The 17,557-nt window shown below is 45.7% G+C and overlaps 1 protein-coding gene across 1 annotated transcript in view; it reads left to right on the top strand.

The window, feature by feature from the left end:
* Positions 1–10,586: 10,586 nt before the first annotated feature.
* The window catches only part of LOC141740530 (protein ELYS-like), a 28,506-nt gene continuing 21,535 nt past the window's right edge, over positions 10,587–17,557 (top strand). The window contains exons 1-6 of the mRNA XM_074579355.1: positions 10,587–10,707; positions 11,427–11,680; positions 13,378–13,558; positions 14,353–14,560; positions 15,277–15,393; positions 16,360–16,444. Coding sequence (XP_074435456.1) covers positions 10,587–10,707; positions 11,427–11,680; positions 13,378–13,558; positions 14,353–14,560; positions 15,277–15,393; positions 16,360–16,444 — 966 coding nt within the window. The remainder of the gene's footprint in view (positions 10,708–11,426; positions 11,681–13,377; positions 13,559–14,352; positions 14,561–15,276; positions 15,394–16,359; positions 16,445–17,557) is intronic.

Below are 17,557 nucleotides of genomic sequence, written 5' to 3'. Positions count from 1 at the left end.
AACAACGGTAGCCAGTTACGAAATCTTCATGGAAGCGTTCCAGCTATAGTGCATCCACAGAATGAATATTTTCAAAAGGCCAACTTAGGGACACGACTAAGTGGAGAATTGGAAGTGGTCCCAGCGCAGAAATGTAGATACGTTTTCTTCTGGCATGGGACTTACATGCCTCGTGCAACTTGAAATGGGATTACTCTTGCCTCAGAGGCAGTGATTTGGGAAATTAAGTGTGAAATGTAGAGAAATAATTACAAAAAGGAAATGCCTGTAACTTCTTCCTGGGCCTGATACATCACCTGAACAGCTGAGGGCTTACCCATATTTCTTGTTGATTGAATGTTTTTGTGCTGTGTCATGTCAGATTTCTCGAACGCAGCATGATCTTGTCCCCATTGATTTATCTGTTTTCCTCTTTTAAATCGTGTCTCTTAACAGGTTGCCTGATTTGATGGTCCATCCCGTTCCTTCATGTTCTGCAGCACAGTCACCATGCAGAGCTTCCACATCGTTCATGCCATCCAGCCCACCGAGATCAAATATGCATGGTTCCATCTCACAAAATAATTTTTCAGGAGGCTCAGAGCTGAATTTACTTACCACTCCTCCTGTGGTTAAGGTTTGTATTAAAAAAACCAACGCAACACACCAGTGACAACCAACCAAACCAAAAGCTTGTAGACATAAAAAGCACGGGGCTTTTTTATCGTTAAGGTTTTCGTACCTTTGGAAAAAGAGCAGTGCAGAGGCTAAACATCCTCCCTGCTGGTACAAACTCGGTTTGTAATTTAAACTCTTACTTTTGACAAGGGAAGCCTTCTGTTTCGAACATTTAATGGGTTTTAAATTAAGTGCTTTTATTTCTTTTCCTAGAGAGCTAAAGTTTTGGCCACATCTGCTTCTGGTGTTCCTGGGTTTACTCCTCGGTCTATTCTCAGATCCAACCTTCGCACCACTCCCCTAGCTACTCCCTCCGCGTCTCCGGGACGATCGGTCACTCCTCCTTTACGAGCAAAGAAACCTAGAGTATCATTCAGGGAGGAGAACTCGAACGCAGCATGGACTGTTGGGGTAAGTTGGGCTGCAGTGAGTGATTTTTTTTCCAGTTAAAGTCTTTATAGACTGTGTTTGGATTTGGATTTTTATAGAGTTTGCCTGCCTCCTTAAATTGAGAACTGGAATTGCAAATCAGAATGGCAGACTTGAATTTGGCCCAACACTGTAGAGAAGATGGTTCTAAACTTGGGAAACTTAGGGCAAACTGCTTACTGCTTTCTTGTTCGTAGATTTGTAAGTGTAAAAGGAAAGCTTATGCAGACTGGTATTTCTTGGATTTAGTTTTGAAGCATGGCGTGTTGCTATAATATGATGCTTTAGCAACTTTTGACAAAGCAGGAGGCAAGAAAATGAGCAGGTTCTATGGAGACTGGAAGCTGCTGTTGAGGGGCTTCTTCTTCTGCCGGTGTTGGCTAGCTCTACAACTTAGAGGGCTGGGAAAAGATCTTTACACGTGGATTAAATTATCTTGACCATCTGAGTCCCTGGAAATACGTAACAGATACTGCCTTTGTTCGCACCATAAAAACACGAGGTGGAGCTATTTAGAATATGCTGTGTTGTCTCAGGCAATCCAAGTGGCTCCTTAGAGTGCAGGGTTGAGCTGTGGGATGTGAGAGCTGGCCAGTTTGACAAAGTGTTGCCGACTGGAACTTTCAGCTTTTCTCTCATCGTTGCCTTTTACCTTGTTAGATGGTAAATGGAGCACGCGATGGCGTACACTGAACACTCTCTTCTCTGTCCCTTAAACACAGAAGCTGTCGTGTGTAGCAGAGAGTACACTGTATGTTTCTAACGTCACACCCAGCAGTGATCTGAAAGGAAAAGCAGCATTTCACTGTCCTTGGTTTCATCTGGGTCAGTTTGAAGTCGGTCTCTTTGGTAATGACTATTGCATGAACAGGCTTTTTTTTAACTTTCGGTGATTGAAGATAGTGTGGTTAATAAGTGTTGCTTTGCCTTCAAGAAAAGGCACAGTGGCTTTCCTTAAACGTACTGGGTGTGTTATCTGTTGATTTCTGAATTTCAGCTTTTAGGTTGGTGTGAGAGTTTGAGATGGAAGGTTTGTTTTTGTGGAGGGAAACTGTAATGCTTTCGGCAATACCTTTGTCATGACTTGTTCATGAAAGAAACCTTCATCTGTGTTCTGTAGAAGTGTAAGAACTTGTGAATAAGTAATGGTTTTGTTGCCTTAACGTAGGAGCTTCCGAGTAAAGAGGAAGAGGATGCCAAATACACAGAGTCTGTGCGAAAGCAAAAATTGAAGAGAGGTAGAACTGCAAAATCAAAAATGAAGAAAGCAAGCAAGTATGAAAAGCTTTTTGAACGCTTACTTGCATTCCTTTATTTTGGTAGCAATTCAGCTTTTGGCCACCTCACTTGCTCTTCCTCACTTGGCGGTACAGTTCTGCTCTGACTTTGCGAGCCTGTCCAGCTTGCTGGTCTCCTGGGCACCGTTTTCCCCACTTCACGGTTCAGTTTTCTATTGGAACCAGAAGAGGGAGGGGCTGGGAAAGGCCAAGTGGGTGCTACTCTTTGCAATGATGGCATGCTCTCCTGTCATTCCACCTTACGAAACCACGCTCTTACGGTCTTTAGTTCCCCATAGAAGGCAGGAGTGGGTCACACAACGAGTAAAGAGAACGTCTTGTTTCTGGCCGTGTTTTCCGGTTCCTTCTGGAAAACCGTCTGGGGAGAGTTGCCTCTTAAAATCAGGGCGTGGGGGCGCTCAAAAAGCTCACGCGAATACTGAGTGAGAATGCTTGCGACAGTCTGGTAAGGAACGAAAGCAAAAGGAAGCTTGTTTCTGTATGTTTTCTGCCTTGACCCTATCTTCAAAGAAGCCCATAAATAATTCTTTGGCATCGATTTTGTAATTCCAACATTGCAAAACGTTTTCCTCGACTGAATACTGTTGGTAATCAAAAAATCAATTTGATACTTCTCTTTCTTTTCAGGACCACAAGAAAAGGAGGCTCTTGGTCACCTCCACCGGTGGAAATAAAATTCGTCTCTCCTTTTGGAAGTGCACTGGATAAAGCCATGGATCGTATTGCAAGAATATGCCCAGTGTGCAGATATGTCTGAGGATAACCGAGCAGTTTAATCCCCCATCAGAACTTCCCCTCGTGGAACGCTACTCTCAGGCTTGTTATTTCAATAAAATTGTTTGCTGCAATTTCATCAGTTCCCATGTAACCACTCGTAAATAGCTTTGTTGTTGATTTCTGGTGGGGAGAACAAGCTACGGGCAGAAACCAATCCATAGTGTCTCACGAGTCGTTTACTTCTTATCCGTAGTCTTACTGGTACAGAACAGGTTTCTTTTTGGCATTGGTGAACTTAATGCTGCGAAGCTTAAAGCTTGATGCGGGTGTCTGCCAAGTAGCGAAGGGTTGTTACAAATCTGCTGAGCCGGGGCTTCGTCCTTGCTGGCGGCAGGAGCCCGGCCTGGTGCACCCCAGACCTGGGGGTGTCTCTGTCCCAGACCCTTGGATGCGGCTGCTGCTTTCCCGTTTGCAGGTCAGGCCAGTAGCAAGGCTGAGGGTGCACCACACACATGCACGACAGCAACGCGGCTGGCTACGCAGGCTGCCAGAGACGGGGCCGTGCCTTTACCACCTGCCATCTTGCACTGGGGCAGCTCACAGAAAGCCGCCTCTCTGGCTTGTTGCAGTTGAAGCTCACGAGTGACACCAGGGGCATGCTGTCACTCTGCAGGTTCCCCCACGCAGCCACATTTGCAGAGCCCCAGAGGATCAGCAGAGCCTTGAGCCCAGCTGTCGTCTGTGCCCCAATTCTGGGCTCCGTCTCTGACCTCTGGCTGAGACACCGCATCTTTCCAGAGGTGGCTTTTCCTCCTGCTCCCTGGCTAGCCCACCCTGAGGTCTGCTAGCGGTTTCCTCGTGCACATTTGGCTAGGGGAAGATACAACAAAAATACAATAAAATGGTGTATTGAAACGTATGTTATGATGGAGTTTAAAAAGTCTTCTCTGATAAGAGAAAACAGTTTTAGTAGGAAATGTTGAAGATATAAAATCCCTTAGTTTCTCTCAAAGTTTAAACACCGTTTTAAATTTTTTAAAACCCTCCTATCTGTAGCAAATGGCTTCTTACTAGAATGATGTGGTGAAATATCCTGTTTCAGAGCAAAAGGATTTCTAAGAGTGGTTCACCAGTACCGGATTTTTGCTGAAATCACGGGTTTTCCAGCGCAGCTCACGGTGCTTGCTTTGGTTCCGTTGAAAGTGCAGGCACACGGAATAAGCAACAGGGAGAAGAGAAAAGTCATGGGGCAGAAACTTAATGTTTAAGCTGCTGAAATACAGAGCCTAGCTTTTGCTGTTTGTTGCCTGTCTGTTTTACCTTCTAATTACTTCTTGTCTTTACAGAACACTTTCAACGTGCTGGAAATCTATAATGACCAGGTAATGAGGTCGCTTTGCTTCCGTATTAACAAATCTCAGTTTTCTGTGTACATTGATTTCTTTTTTGCTCATTGTAATTTGAAAATCATCCTTTATGCTCTCTTAACGTGACCCTTCTGGGCATGTTGGCTGAAGTGTGTGGGTGCTGCCTGGACCTAAGAGCATCGTTTTGCTGCTTGAGCCACCCGGCTGCTCTGCCGTAACACTGGCCAAGCTGTTTCATCTCTTGTAGTACATTCCTTCTTTCTCTTTTCTGGGTTGTCCTCCTTTTTTGAAGAAAAAAGGGGGTTAAGAAGGAAGATCCGAGGGCTGGAGCACCTCTCCTATGAAGACAGGCTGAGAGAGTTGGGGTTCTTCAGCCTGCAGAAGAGAAGGCTCTGGGGAGATCTTATAGCAGCCTTCCAGTACCTAAAGGGGGCCTACAGGAAGGATGGGGAGGGACTCTTTATCAGGGAGTGTAGCGATAGGATGAGGGGTAACGGTTTACAGCTGAAGGAGGGTAGATTTAGATTAGATATCAGGCAGAAATTCTTTACTGTCAGGGTGGTGAGGCACTGGAACAGGTTGCCCAGGGAAGCTGTGGATGCCCCTTCCCTGGAAGTGTTCAAGGCCAGGCTGGATGGGGCTTTGAGCAGCCTGGCCTAGTGGGAGGTGTCCCTGCCCAGGGCAGGGGGGTTGGAACTACATGATCTTTAAGGTCCCTTCCAACCCAAACCATTCTATGATTCTAAAAGATTCGTACCACTATTAATGCATCACTCAAATGGAGACCATTTCTGTTTTCAGAACAGAAACGTGGCTGACACAAAATCGATCTCTCGCTTTCTACGTTAGAGATTGAAACCCCGCTTCTTTTGCAAGAGTTCTCTGCATATTTGGAAAAATTTAACTAAATAGAGATAAATGCAGCTATAAAACTATAAGCACCTGTTTTATATAAACGCCGTGTTCTTTACATAAAGCGAGGCAGTATTATAAAACAAGTAGTTTTGTTTCCTGTAATCTGCGATTACTGTTGGTCCTGTGCACCAGATGTTGCATTCCTAAATAAGATGAAACCCCCACAGGGTCCTCTTTGTCTCGGGTGAATTAACTGTATACTCCAGCACCTTTGAAGAGGTAGTTTTTCTTAAAGCAAGTACTATCAAATGAAAGATGGAAGAATACAAATAGAAAACGTGCACATGTGAAAATGTTGACTGTAAATGCTGACAGTCTTCAAACAGCTTACCTGAGTTTCTTCAAATGCTAACTTTCTTACTGTTTTGAACAAATTTAAGGACAGATTCTTCAACTGTTACTTGTACCAATACCATCGACGTGGTTTTGAGGGTTTTTTTTACGTTGGTGCTAGCGTAAGGCAGAGTTACCAGGATTTGAGCACCTTCGGTATTCACTTTGACAAAAACCACCTCTGTCTTCTCATCTGTCTGTCTCTCTTTCTCCTAAATTGCTAACCTGCTAAAAAGAGTTAGTTTATAGCCAGATTGCTAAGACACTAGGATTCTTCTTTTACGTTTAAGGACTTTATGGTCATCTTTTCCATGTTAATCCCTATCTCATTTTTGGTAGGGTTTAAAACTAATTTTAAAAACCTCCTTCAAAATGCAATGGCAGGTAATACGTTTGATACGCTCACAGACTGCAGCCGAGACTCCAGCAGACCTCTGTTACGAAGGAACTCTGTCAACCTGACGATACGCTGAAAGGCACACTTTCATAGTTTTTCCCGCTCTGGTCTCGGTGCCAATTGCGGTCAGGTGCTGGGCAAAATGAGAAGAGATACCAGCTCAAAGTGACTGACAGCTGAGGAGGAAGGAAAGGGTGAATGTGCCAATAAGGGAGGGCAGCATATTAAGAGCTTATTCTGTATTCTTATTAACGCACGGCGTATATTTTGACAGCTAAGTTATGTGAAGGAGGTAGCTCTTTTTCCTGAGAATTCTGGGTCTCTCTCGTGTGCGTGACTTAATTCAGCTTCTTTCCTTCCCTTTCTCTGCCGGCAATGCAGCACAGAGTTGAAACGTAGAGCGTACAGATGACCCCTGCTGCCAGGCGTTGGTTGTCTCTGCTTCCCGATGCCGGATCCCAGCGACAGTGCCACACAGAGCTATTCCTTCCTGCCCAGGAGCAGTTTGCTTCCCGGCCACTTCCCCAGTCCCTGGTCTCCTTCTGCAAGAGGAGGTTCCCTCTCTCCTCCTGGCCTTTCTGGGGCTCAGAACTGAAAACGGCCCTCTTTGCAGTCCTTCCAGACAGGCTTTCGCTGGCACTCCAGCACTAATTATTCCTTCTTATTCCAGCTCCCCTGAAAAGAGCTCAGGCACTTAGATGTCTGCTGTCCCAACGCGGTTCATGGCTCCGTGACCGCGTGGCTGCAGCTGCCTGGCTACGAGGAGATATCAGGAGCAGAAGATTTAACGTTTCCCGCACCAGTTCAGTCCTGCAAAGAGCTGAATTGCTTTCACGTGCCGATGAACGCAGACCCCTTGTTGTGTCTGAATTAGGACTCCATCTGACCCGGAGATGAGGCCCATGTGAACCAAGACCCCCAGAAGCCTTGTCTGGGGTGGGCGCTCCCTGACAGCGGCTGCTCTCCCCTTACTGCCTGCTGGCCAGCTGGTGCTCTGCTCGGTTAAGGCATCTTAGCAGCACCGCTGCATTTCTGCCTGGCGATACAGGAGTAGTACTTAATAGCTGTGACTTGGGATTTTTTTTCAAAGGTGTTCTGTTTGGTTTTTTTCTCCACAGACACATTGGTTTTAAAAACTTGAGAAGAAAAGAAGACAGCTCTGCCTTTGAGAAATGGTCCCTGTCCTCATCTGCAGCACTGGCGTGGGCACATCCAGTTGCTCAGAGTCAGTTCCCTTATCAAGTGCTGATCAAGACAAAAGCCCAAACCCAGTGTAAGTAAGGCTATTGCAGGCAGGAGGGAGAAGAGTTTCTGCTGGCTGGGAATGAGTGGCGGATCCGGAGCACACAGGCCACGTGGGAGTCCCGTCCGGAGGAAGCCTGGAAGGAGTGGGAGCACCAGCACATTGCTGTGGCTCAGGCGAGTTTCCCAGTAACGGGCATTGCGGCCAGATCCATTAACCTCTGGTCTTCTGAGTCTGATGTTTTCCCCTTTTTGTCATCTTTAAGATTTGTTACTCACGCCCCTCTCTGCCCTTCCTTAATAAACCGTGACTCCAGGTCTGGAACTTCTGCCAATAGAAAGGAAGCGTGGCGTCAGTCTTTCAGATCTAATAATTGCTTCCTGATCATGTTTGATAAAATGATGGGGGTTTGATAAAAATTAGGGACTTAATTCTGTCGGGAATGCTGAGCCCTGTGTGGGGTGTATGGCTAACCGGGGTCGTTCAGGTGCTCCCTCTGGATGGTTGTATCGGTCTTGGCTGGCAGCTGGCACAGGCGTTTGGGCACACAGTACCGTACCCTGTTCTGCTGAGGACAGCTTCTTGTTCACCTGCTGCATCAACTGGTTTTCCTGCATTGATCTGCCTGGGGTTTGCTTTGTTAAGACAGTGAAAGACGAACATAATCAGGCTTCTGTTAATTTTGTGCCTTCTACCTAGGAAGCTGTCGGATACAGTTTTAGAGAACTAATGGTGACAAGGCTTTGCTGGTGTGGTATTGCTTGACTTGTGTGGTGGAGAGAAGCCTTAAATTGGCAGGAGAGAGTCACCAACAAGCCGGGCCTGTTGCACGTGTTGCAAATGCATTTGCAGTTGGGCTTGTCAGGTTGCTCTTTGTCAAAGTATGTTTCAGAATGAGATACGCAAAAGCCGCCTGGACACGGTCGTGGGCAGCCTGCTGTAGGTGACCCTGCCTGAGCAGGGGGGCTGGACCAGAGGACCTCCAGTGATTCTGGAAGGCCTTTCTCTTCATTGTGATGCTGGGATTCTGGAATTCGTGCTGGGATTCTGGAATTCGTGCTGGGAGAGGCGAGCGGTGTGGTGTGCTGGGAGTGCCTTGCTCACCACTGTCTCCCTGTGCTGGGAAGGCTGCGTGTATGTTCTGTCCTGAGACACTCAGCGCCTACGTCTGTCTGTGCAGGTGCACCGAGCAAGGTAAAAAAGAGCGTAAGGTCAGAAGTGCCTTTGGGAACCGCTGTGAGCTTCGCCACGGTAGACGGGGACTGCAACTCTTGAACGGAAGTATAGTCGTGTTAGGGAATAACCGCAGGAGGTAGCTGGGTAAAGTGGCTCCAGCGTCAAGTTCTGATCTGTGTTGGTTTTGTTTGTTTTTTCATGGAGAGGGATGTCACATCTGTGGTCTGCATCAGACACAGGGTCTTCGCTGTTGGGGGCTGTTGGGGTAGGGAGCTGAAATTCTTTCCTCGTCTCACCTTCTGCTGTAGCTTTGTGCTTGTGGAGCATCTGCACAAACTCGGCAAGACAATCTGTAGGCTGCACTTGAGTGAAATAAGGCCGATTGTAGGATTCTGGTACAGACCGTCTCTGTCACGCTGGTGGCTTTTTAGACTACAGCTTAGGGCTTGGATGAAATGTAGGGTTTTTGCCTAAACCGCCGGGAGCGGGGAGGCTTTCTGCCTAAGCGGGAAAGACCTGACCCGGTGGTACTCCCTAAATCACCTGCTCACTCACTCGCTAAATCCTCTTTCTGCAGGAGTAAAATCCGGCAAAGTGCAAATTCACTGAACCTGACGACTACGAGAGTGCAGAAAGTGACTTTTCCATCTGCTGCTCCTCCAGTGCTTGTGAGTTGCTTCCTGTTTCTCTGGGGAAAATGTCATGGAACCAGTCATTAACAACAATTCAAAAATTGGTATAACTTTTATAAACCCTTTTATAACCCTTCCCTGAAATCACTTTAGCTTCCACCTCTGGCGGAATGAAAGAACGACGCCTGTCAGCTGCAGCCTTTCCCAGAGAGCTAGGGAGTCTCTCCGTGCAAGAGGGAGTTAAAAGTTGCCTTAAAAGATGCCTGACTGTGTCCTGGGTGGTGTCCTTTCTAAAAGTGAAGGGGTTTTTAGCCCTCCCTGCAAACTGAGTGTGCCGTTTCACCCGGGTATGAGCTAGCAGCCCGGGCTGACTGCCACAAAAAGGAGATGGACAAATTCCCTCTCCTTCTTCCCGATGCGTGGTCCTGCCTCCTTCCTTGTGCCACCTCTTATGCTTGCTGGTTGTCTCTGCAAGGCAGTTGAGCTCTCGAAGCTGGTGGAACACCACCTGCTTTTCTGGGTGAGTTTCCTGCCTGCTCAGGGAGTGAACTTGGCTCCTAAAGTGCTCTAAGGCACTGTTAAGGCAGTGCGAGGTGAGCCACAGGAGTACGGTAGTAGAACAAAGGAGCAGATGGAGAGATGGGAGGCGGCGGCAAGTCCTCTCTTTTGGTGGCAGGGAAGTCAGCATGTTTTGTGAAACCATCTCTTCAGCTGCGGCTGGCCATATTTTTAGCTTTTTCGTCAGTAAGCCCATTGCATTGTTGGCCCTTGAAACGGATTTTCAGGTACTACCGTCAGTCAAAACTGACGTCCCTGAACCCTGACTTGGCTGAATGTGATTCTGCTTGAACATGTAATTTCTCCATGTTTATTCTTCTTGGAGCTTTTTAATGCAAAAATCTATCCTCAGCCTGTGACTCGTGGTACGCTCCTTTCTTTGGAAATAGTTTGGAAGTCATAAGTACCTAAGGTGAAGACCAATGGTAATTTTGGCTGCTAGAAGACAACTGACAATAAGTAACAAAGGGTAAAGTACGAAATCAAGGGAAAGGACAAATGGAAAGTTGTACCTGTTACTGAGAAGCTTTTTAAAATCTGATTTTTCTCAGCTCCCATCTTCCTAACCTGTGTGAGTAGACTTGAACTCAGTGTATTGGGCTTTTTCCTGTTATTTCTCTGTTGATACGTCTGGGTCACTTTTTGTTGGTGATCTCACAGGCATCAGAAAAGCAAAGGATTCTCCTTTTGCTCTGCTGGGAGAGCAAAAAGTCTCCCGAGTGCCATTATTTGCAAGGAAAAGAGCTAGAGGTGACGTCTAGGGGATTTTTCACTGCATACTGATGAAACTTCTGTCACTCTCAAGAATATTTCTGGCTGACGTGAGTCTAGTTGTGCAATTTTTTCCTGTATTTACAGCGAAGAATGCGAGACCTAACAGCTGAGGTAACGAGCAGTCTGCTGCAGTTTCCAGAGGTGACTCTTCAGGCACTTGGGGAAGATGAGGGAACCCTCGGCTCGGTGCTGTGCGGGAGGTTTTCTGGAGGTGAGCATTTTCCTTTAAATTTGGTCTCGGTATAAAGTTGTTCTTGCCTGGAGGCTACCTGAAGCCTCAGGTCATCGTATCAGCTGTGTCAGGTTGGTGCTGTTAAGAGGCATCCTGTTTAGAGAGAGAGAACAAAAAGGGTGCTTCAGCGATGACAAATGCTAATATTAAAACGTGAGTATAGTTAAACTTTGAAGTGGACTTTCCAGGTGATGTGACAGTAGAGCTGGGTGCCTATCTGGAGGTCTAGGCTTCTGTTAAGACCAGGTAGAATCTATCTACCTGAGTGTAAATGCAGGGATTGAGCTCATACTTCCTTTGGGCTGGCAGTAGTTCAGTGAAACAAAATGCCTTCGATTCTTCCTCTACGCTCTAAGACTTGTATTCCCATATGCGTTTAGATCATTTCTAGCAAAACCAAGGCGAATATGGTATAAAGGCTGTCGATCAGGACCTTGTCATCTTTATCCCAAACAACCCAGATTCTTCGGTGCGGGAATGACAAGTACAAATGCAAAATAACAAGGTGGTTAATTTTAGGAGGGATTGCTTGGGGATTTCAACGGGTGATTTTGAATCATTGACTAGAATGAGGTAGGTCGGTCTTCCTCTGCTAGGTACGTTTATTGAAGGAAAGGGGCAGGCACTGTGATTTTTTTTCAGCTGTTTTCAGTCTTCCGTTGGACATTTGCTTCAGTCCTCTTTCTTTTCTCTCACAGGGAGAAACGGCCTGGCGTGGTTGGCACGTGGTCCTCACCTTGAGGTGGTGAACTGTGTGACAGGAGAGCGGCTCTCTGCGTACCGTTTCAGTGGAGTCAATGAACAGCCTCCCACTGTTCGTGTGGTGAAGGAGTTTTCCTGGGAGAAGAGAACTGGACTGCTGGTTGGGTTGGAAGACGCAGAGGGAAGTGTTCTCTGTCTGTACGACCTTGGACTCTCAAGAGTGGTTAAAGCAGTTGTTCTTCCCGGGAGGGTAGGTACTTTTTAATTGGAGAAACGAAGCTTTGATGTTGTTAGGTGCTGCGTAGGCCTGTTTTAGGACAAGCTTTGGAGCGTCTCTTTGTAGGAGGTATTTTTTCTATCGTGCGTTAACATCTTGTCACTTGAGAGTATCCAGTCAAGACGGCGTTGCTGTAAAATCTTGGGCTTAATGTGCCATTATTGTTGGAGTTTGCTGAGAGTAAACCAAGTTTTCTGGTTTTATTGTAGAGCACAGAGTTACCTGATTCTCTCCTTCCACAAAAAGGCATTGAAAAGCACCTTTTTTTGGCCCTAATTGCTTGATTTCCATCAGAAATACCGTCTTTAAAATGGCTCAGAATTCCATAGTTGTGCTGTAAATGACTTCGACACATTGCCTTGAATCTCAGCCTAGCAAGCAGGCTGAGGAGAACACATTTTTCTGTTGACTTAGGAGAGGAAAAAAGAGCCTCTAGTGAGTTATCTGACAGATTGTTGGGAGGTCACCTTTCAGCCTGCAGTCCTTGAATCTCTGCTCTCTGACTAGTGTGTTTGTGTAGATGGGACACACTGGTGTAATGTTGCTGATGTTTTCTGTCTTCTGTAACCCAGAAACTCAAATGATGTGTGTCCCCTAGCCTCATTATCTTAATGTAAACAAGAATCGGTGGAAGTCAATAGAAGATCAAGATTCATTTTTATCATCTTAGAATCTGCAACAACTAACTAACTAACTTCTTAGCCAGCTTTCCATCAGCTGCTTTGGTTTGACTTGCTAGAATACAGGTGGAGTTTTGTTTGTTTGTAATGCTACAGTGTGATGACTAGTAGTAAGCATTCGTATTGGGGTCACTGAGAGAGAGAAATACGTGCAGCTTTAGCGCAGGAGTCTTTGTGTGCTCGTGTCTCTGCTCTAGCAGTCAGTGTTGTCCTGGGATGTGCTGCAACGTGTGCTGAAAGGTCTGTCTTCGCCTTGTGAGACAGTTGCGTGCAGACTGCTGGGCACGTGAAAGAGCAGTGTGCGCTTCCTCCTTTAGGTGGAGTCACCTTTTTATCTGAGAAGCTGCTGCTTTAGGCTGGCTTTTAACATTTTTCTCAACATTCGTGAAAGCGCTGGTGTGCATTTAAAGCTTCTTTTCCTTTATGTGGTTGTTACTTTTCTTCTAAATGCGGACTAGTGTGAATTTTACTAAGCTGGTCTCTCCCTTCAACGCTTTCTAAATACGTTTCACTCCCATGGAAATGGTGTGTCTCCCATGCAACTTGGCCGCTGCCTCGTCTGACTCTCGAGCCCTGATTTATCCTAACGCCCGTTTGTCAAAGAAGGCATAGACCGTATCGCGGTGCTGGTGGGCTGTGAGCGGTGGGAGACCTCGATGTAGTTGTGTTTGTCTGTCTTAAGCCCCTTGAATATGATAAAGTTTCTTGCGTATAACTGATTTTCTGTGTTTTCCTCCAGTTAATTACTGCGAAGTAGGAAATGGAAATTGCTAAGCTGTACTAATAGAATGCCCCATTTAAGTTGAAGTTAAGTCACTTACCCGCAGGAAATCTGGTAAATGGAAGGCAGTAACAGGTTTTTGTACGGGGCTTTTTTGTCTTTGTCTCTTTTCTTGATCTAATTGCAAACAATGCTTTGATGCTCCTGTATTTACTTTTTCTATTGAGCTTGTCAAAGAGCTCAAATAGTAACTTGTAGTTTTCCTGTAGGTAACCGCTGTAGAACCCATAGCGAATCACGGAGGACCCAGCGTGAGCACTCAGCACCTCCATCAGAGTCTGCGATGGCTCTTTGGGGTGGCAGCAGTGGCTACAGATGCTGGCCATCTACTTCTGGTTGACCTTAGTTTGGATGATTGCTCCTGCACTCAGAATGATATCGAAGCATTGGGTGAGCCTTCAGTTTTTCCACATGAATTTAAACGCAAGAAAACTTCTGTCTTCTAACGAAACAGTATGCATCCCACTTTGAAGACCCTTGTGTCAGACATTTCTGACGACTGGTTACAGGTGGCAGTTTGACATCGTATAGTCCTGACCTGATTAAACCTGGGAGTGTCTGACTGCTCCTCCCAGTGTTGTAAATGCCCCCTCCCACCAAGATCCCTGTGCCACTATGATTCTTGCTAGAGAGGTGTAGGAATTTTGCCACGTGAGCCGGTGCGGCCGCCTGGTAGGAAGTTGTGTTGGAGGAGCCCTGTTTCCCGGGAATGCTCTTCTGCTTGTGTTAATTGACTTGGGGCAAATTTTGGGCTTGTTTTTTAAAATAAACCCGACTTACCAACACCCATGCATTTGGATGAATGAAATCTCAAATAGGTGTACTCAGATTGCATACACCGTTTTGGCTATTACAACAGCAGCTTCAGCAATTGGTGCCACTTCAAACACGAGGTGCCACTTCAAATTTCATCACGAGGCCCAGACTCCTGCTTTTCAGAGTCCAGGAAGAATTTGGTTACGTTTTTACCTAGCTTTCAAATGTGAGTGAGAATACTTGTCTGATCCGGGAGTTCTTATGTTCTTTGAAGACATAAATAATGGAAATGGTAAAAAAAAGTGTTGCATAAATGGCTATTTTGCCTGGCACGGTAGCATTAGATGATAGGGGTTGTCACGTCAGTGCCTAAAATGCAGCCTAAATGGCATAACGTATTCATTTATTGCTTGGTTTTGTGTGTGTAGACCTAGAAGTTGTCACTAAAAATCCTGCTGAAGTTGCACAAAGAAGAGAAACTGCGACCAGCGAAGGGAGGTGTCTCTGTTTTCAACTACAAAATGCTTCCGGAACAGCAGTATCAGCCCTGTGCTACATAAGCAGAAGCAACCAGCTCGTTGTGGGTTTCTCGGATGGCTACCTGTCGCTCTGGAATATGAAAACTTTGAAGAGAGAGTAAGTAGGCCTTTACACTTGGCCATGCCTGGAGGTGTGGGGCTCTCGATTTGTTGCTTAAGGAAGTATGTGAATGTAAAGAGAACTTTTTCAGGGACTGAAATGAGTATGAGTATAATCTTGGCACGTTCAGAAATCCTCTTCTGACGTAACTTTTCAGTCATACCTGGATGAAGTGGTCCGCCTTCTCCCCAGTGGACTAGGATTGTTTTCCTTCTTGTGCCTGTGGATTGAGGAATGGTGGGAAGCATGCTTCCTGGGGTTTTCAGAACCGGTTACTGCAACTGGGGCATCCATTGAAAGGCTGAAGTATGTCAGTGATGTGATTTTGGTGCCGATATTCTCTAAAGTGTCCAGGGTGAAACTAGTGAGACATGAAAACTCAATAGCTGACCTGTGCCTGAAAAATGTATTCTTTCCTGCATGTCAGCTTTGGCCGAAAGAGCAATCTCACCCGAAATATTTGGCTAACTTCTGGTCGGGATTCCCTTCAGCAGATCTGCACTGACTCCCCAGAAGCTGTTGGATGCATAAATAGACAGTGGAGGAATAATTAGGTGGCAAGAGCAGAGTGTGGAGGTACAAATAAGGTTCAGAAGTCAGGAAGAACAATGCTTGACGTAGTCCAAGAAACGAGAAACTACCTGTGTTTGGGCCACTAGGCTCCCCTTTTTTTTTCTTTTTCGTTTTGCTTTTTTTTTCCCCTAAACCTGTAGGCACCACTCTCAGCTTGAAGGAGGGAGGATTCCTGTCTATGCTGTCACTTTTCAAGAGCCGGAGAATGATCCTCGCAATTGTTGCTACTTGTGGGCTGTTCAGTCTACGCAGGAAAGGTGAATAAAAACTTTAACTATCAGCCACTGAATTAATTCTTTTTGTTTTTAAGGATATTTGTTCTCATACAGTTGAACATGTGTATTTGTTGTGTGTCTGCGATTCTTTCCGGTACGGAGGGTGTTAAACTTAGAATGCAATTTTTACAGGATTTACCAGACGTGAAGAGGGACCTACTAGTTCCTGCCTTCTGTCAGAAGGCAAAGCAACAGTGGCCATATTCTTCTGCTCGCATTCTCAAATGGTTTGCTTTTGTTCCTCGATGACCGCTTCATCATTTGTTTGATAGTCACACCGTGGTATTAAAATACCACTAGGAGCAGTTGAGGCTGCAGATCTAGAACACCAGACGTGCCCACACAACAGCCTGCCGCCCCTAAAGGCGGCGGTGACAGTATTGCCGATGGCCTTGTGCCAGCGTCAGCAGTCTGTGGAGCCTTGGTGAGCCAGTGCAGCTCCCCTGGCAGAAAACGATTCAGCAGAAAAGCCAATGGGTTCCTGCTGTTCTGCTGAATCAAATCGGACTTGGAAGGGTGCAGAGTGTGCAAGAGGGGGAGGGGAACTTTGGTGGTAAGGGAGGGGCAGAGAGATCTCTCTTTCTGCATCAGCAAGCGATTCCATCAGCTCAGCTGTTGGTAGAGTGGCAGTCTTTTAAAACTTGACTTCAAAGCAGTTTTGATGGAGAACTCTTCATTGTGAAGAACTATTTCCAACAATTCTTAGTCCATACAACATATTACAGCTTTCCAATTGTACGGTTGGCTTTTGCCCCTGAAGCTGTTAGTGTCAAAACGCCCTCCTTCATGTTTCAGTGGCTAAATGTGGCCGATGATCATGTTTTGGGAAGAGGTGGTGTTCTTTTCAGCGGGAGCATGCTATTAAGAAAACGTCTAGGTCTACTAACACGACGATGAGGACTATAAAGCAGCTTTGTAACCAAATTTCATAATTTATCCCTTTTTCAGTGAAGGCGATGTGGTGAGTTTACACCTGCTGCAGTTAGCGTTTGGTGACAGAAAACGCGTGGCCTCAGGACAAGTCATGTATGAGGTAAGAGGTGCATGCGTGGGAAAAGCAGACAATAGTAATTTTCTCTAAGGGAGTATCAGTTGAGTTACAGGGGTGAGATTTACCATCAAACTTCAGAGCTGGCTGAAAAAATAATAATGTTTTGCTGAGTCTTCTTGGGCACGGCCTTTGTCCATACCTTTTGGAAAGAAGGCGTACCATTTTATACTGCAGTGTCGTGTGTTCCAGCTAGATTCATCTGCAAAGAGCCCGTATAAATGAAATTCCTGAAGAGGACGCGGCTTTTGCAAATAAAATTATTCTGAAATACCAAACGAATGGCATGTAGGAAGAGAAGATTGGGCCTTGAATCGCTTGGTTTAACCAAGCTTCGGACTTGAATAAGCTTCTGTCTCTCTCCCTTTCTTAAAATACAGTCATACTCTAGTCTTTGCTGATCTTCAGTTTTATATTCTTGGTTTCCCTTAGAGCTTTGTCAGCCGGACTTCTCACATGAAATGCACCTACAGTGTCTCTTCAGTGTTGATCCTGACACTTAGTAGCTGTAAAGATAACTCGTTCTTCTTTTTGGCTGGGTGACCTATTCAATCTACTCTTAAAGCCAGGAAAATATGTAATTTGGTCAGAAGAGTGTACCTAAATGTTAGATCTGGCTCCAAGGAGGATGCGTTTAAAATACAGATGTGAGGTATCCTTGTATCTCAGATAGCTAACAGAGACAAGGCGCATCTGTTAGATGTGTAATTCCGTTCAGTTGTACGCCTGGAAGTCTTCCAAAATCTTTTTGAGGGGACAGTAATCTTAGTTCAGAGCAAGTCTTTCCTCCTGATTTGGTACTTTCTCTTGCGTATTCTCAATAGCTATGGAACGAAACAGGGGTGACTCTTGTATCGTGGTACTCTGGTTTTTGTAGGGACTGTGCCTTTTGATTTTTTTGGATTAATTTAGATTTTGAGTGTTTTGCTTATGTGTAGGAAAGGTGCTTCCTCATTTGGCACTGTTGCTTTTGCATAGATAGAGGTTAGGTGTTTGGAAAAGGTGGTGTTTCTTTAAAATGCATTATCTATCACGGTGACCAAGTAGAAGGATCTTCCAGTGATTCATCGCGTGCTGGATGCTATCTCTTTATCTTTG

This window comes from Larus michahellis, chromosome 3 (assembly GCF_964199755.1).
Source record: "Larus michahellis chromosome 3, bLarMic1.1, whole genome shotgun sequence".
Taxonomy (NCBI): domain Eukaryota; kingdom Metazoa; phylum Chordata; class Aves; order Charadriiformes; family Laridae; genus Larus; species Larus michahellis.
Note: the sequence above shows the minus strand (reverse complement) of the source record. Positions and strands in the feature narration are given on the sequence as shown.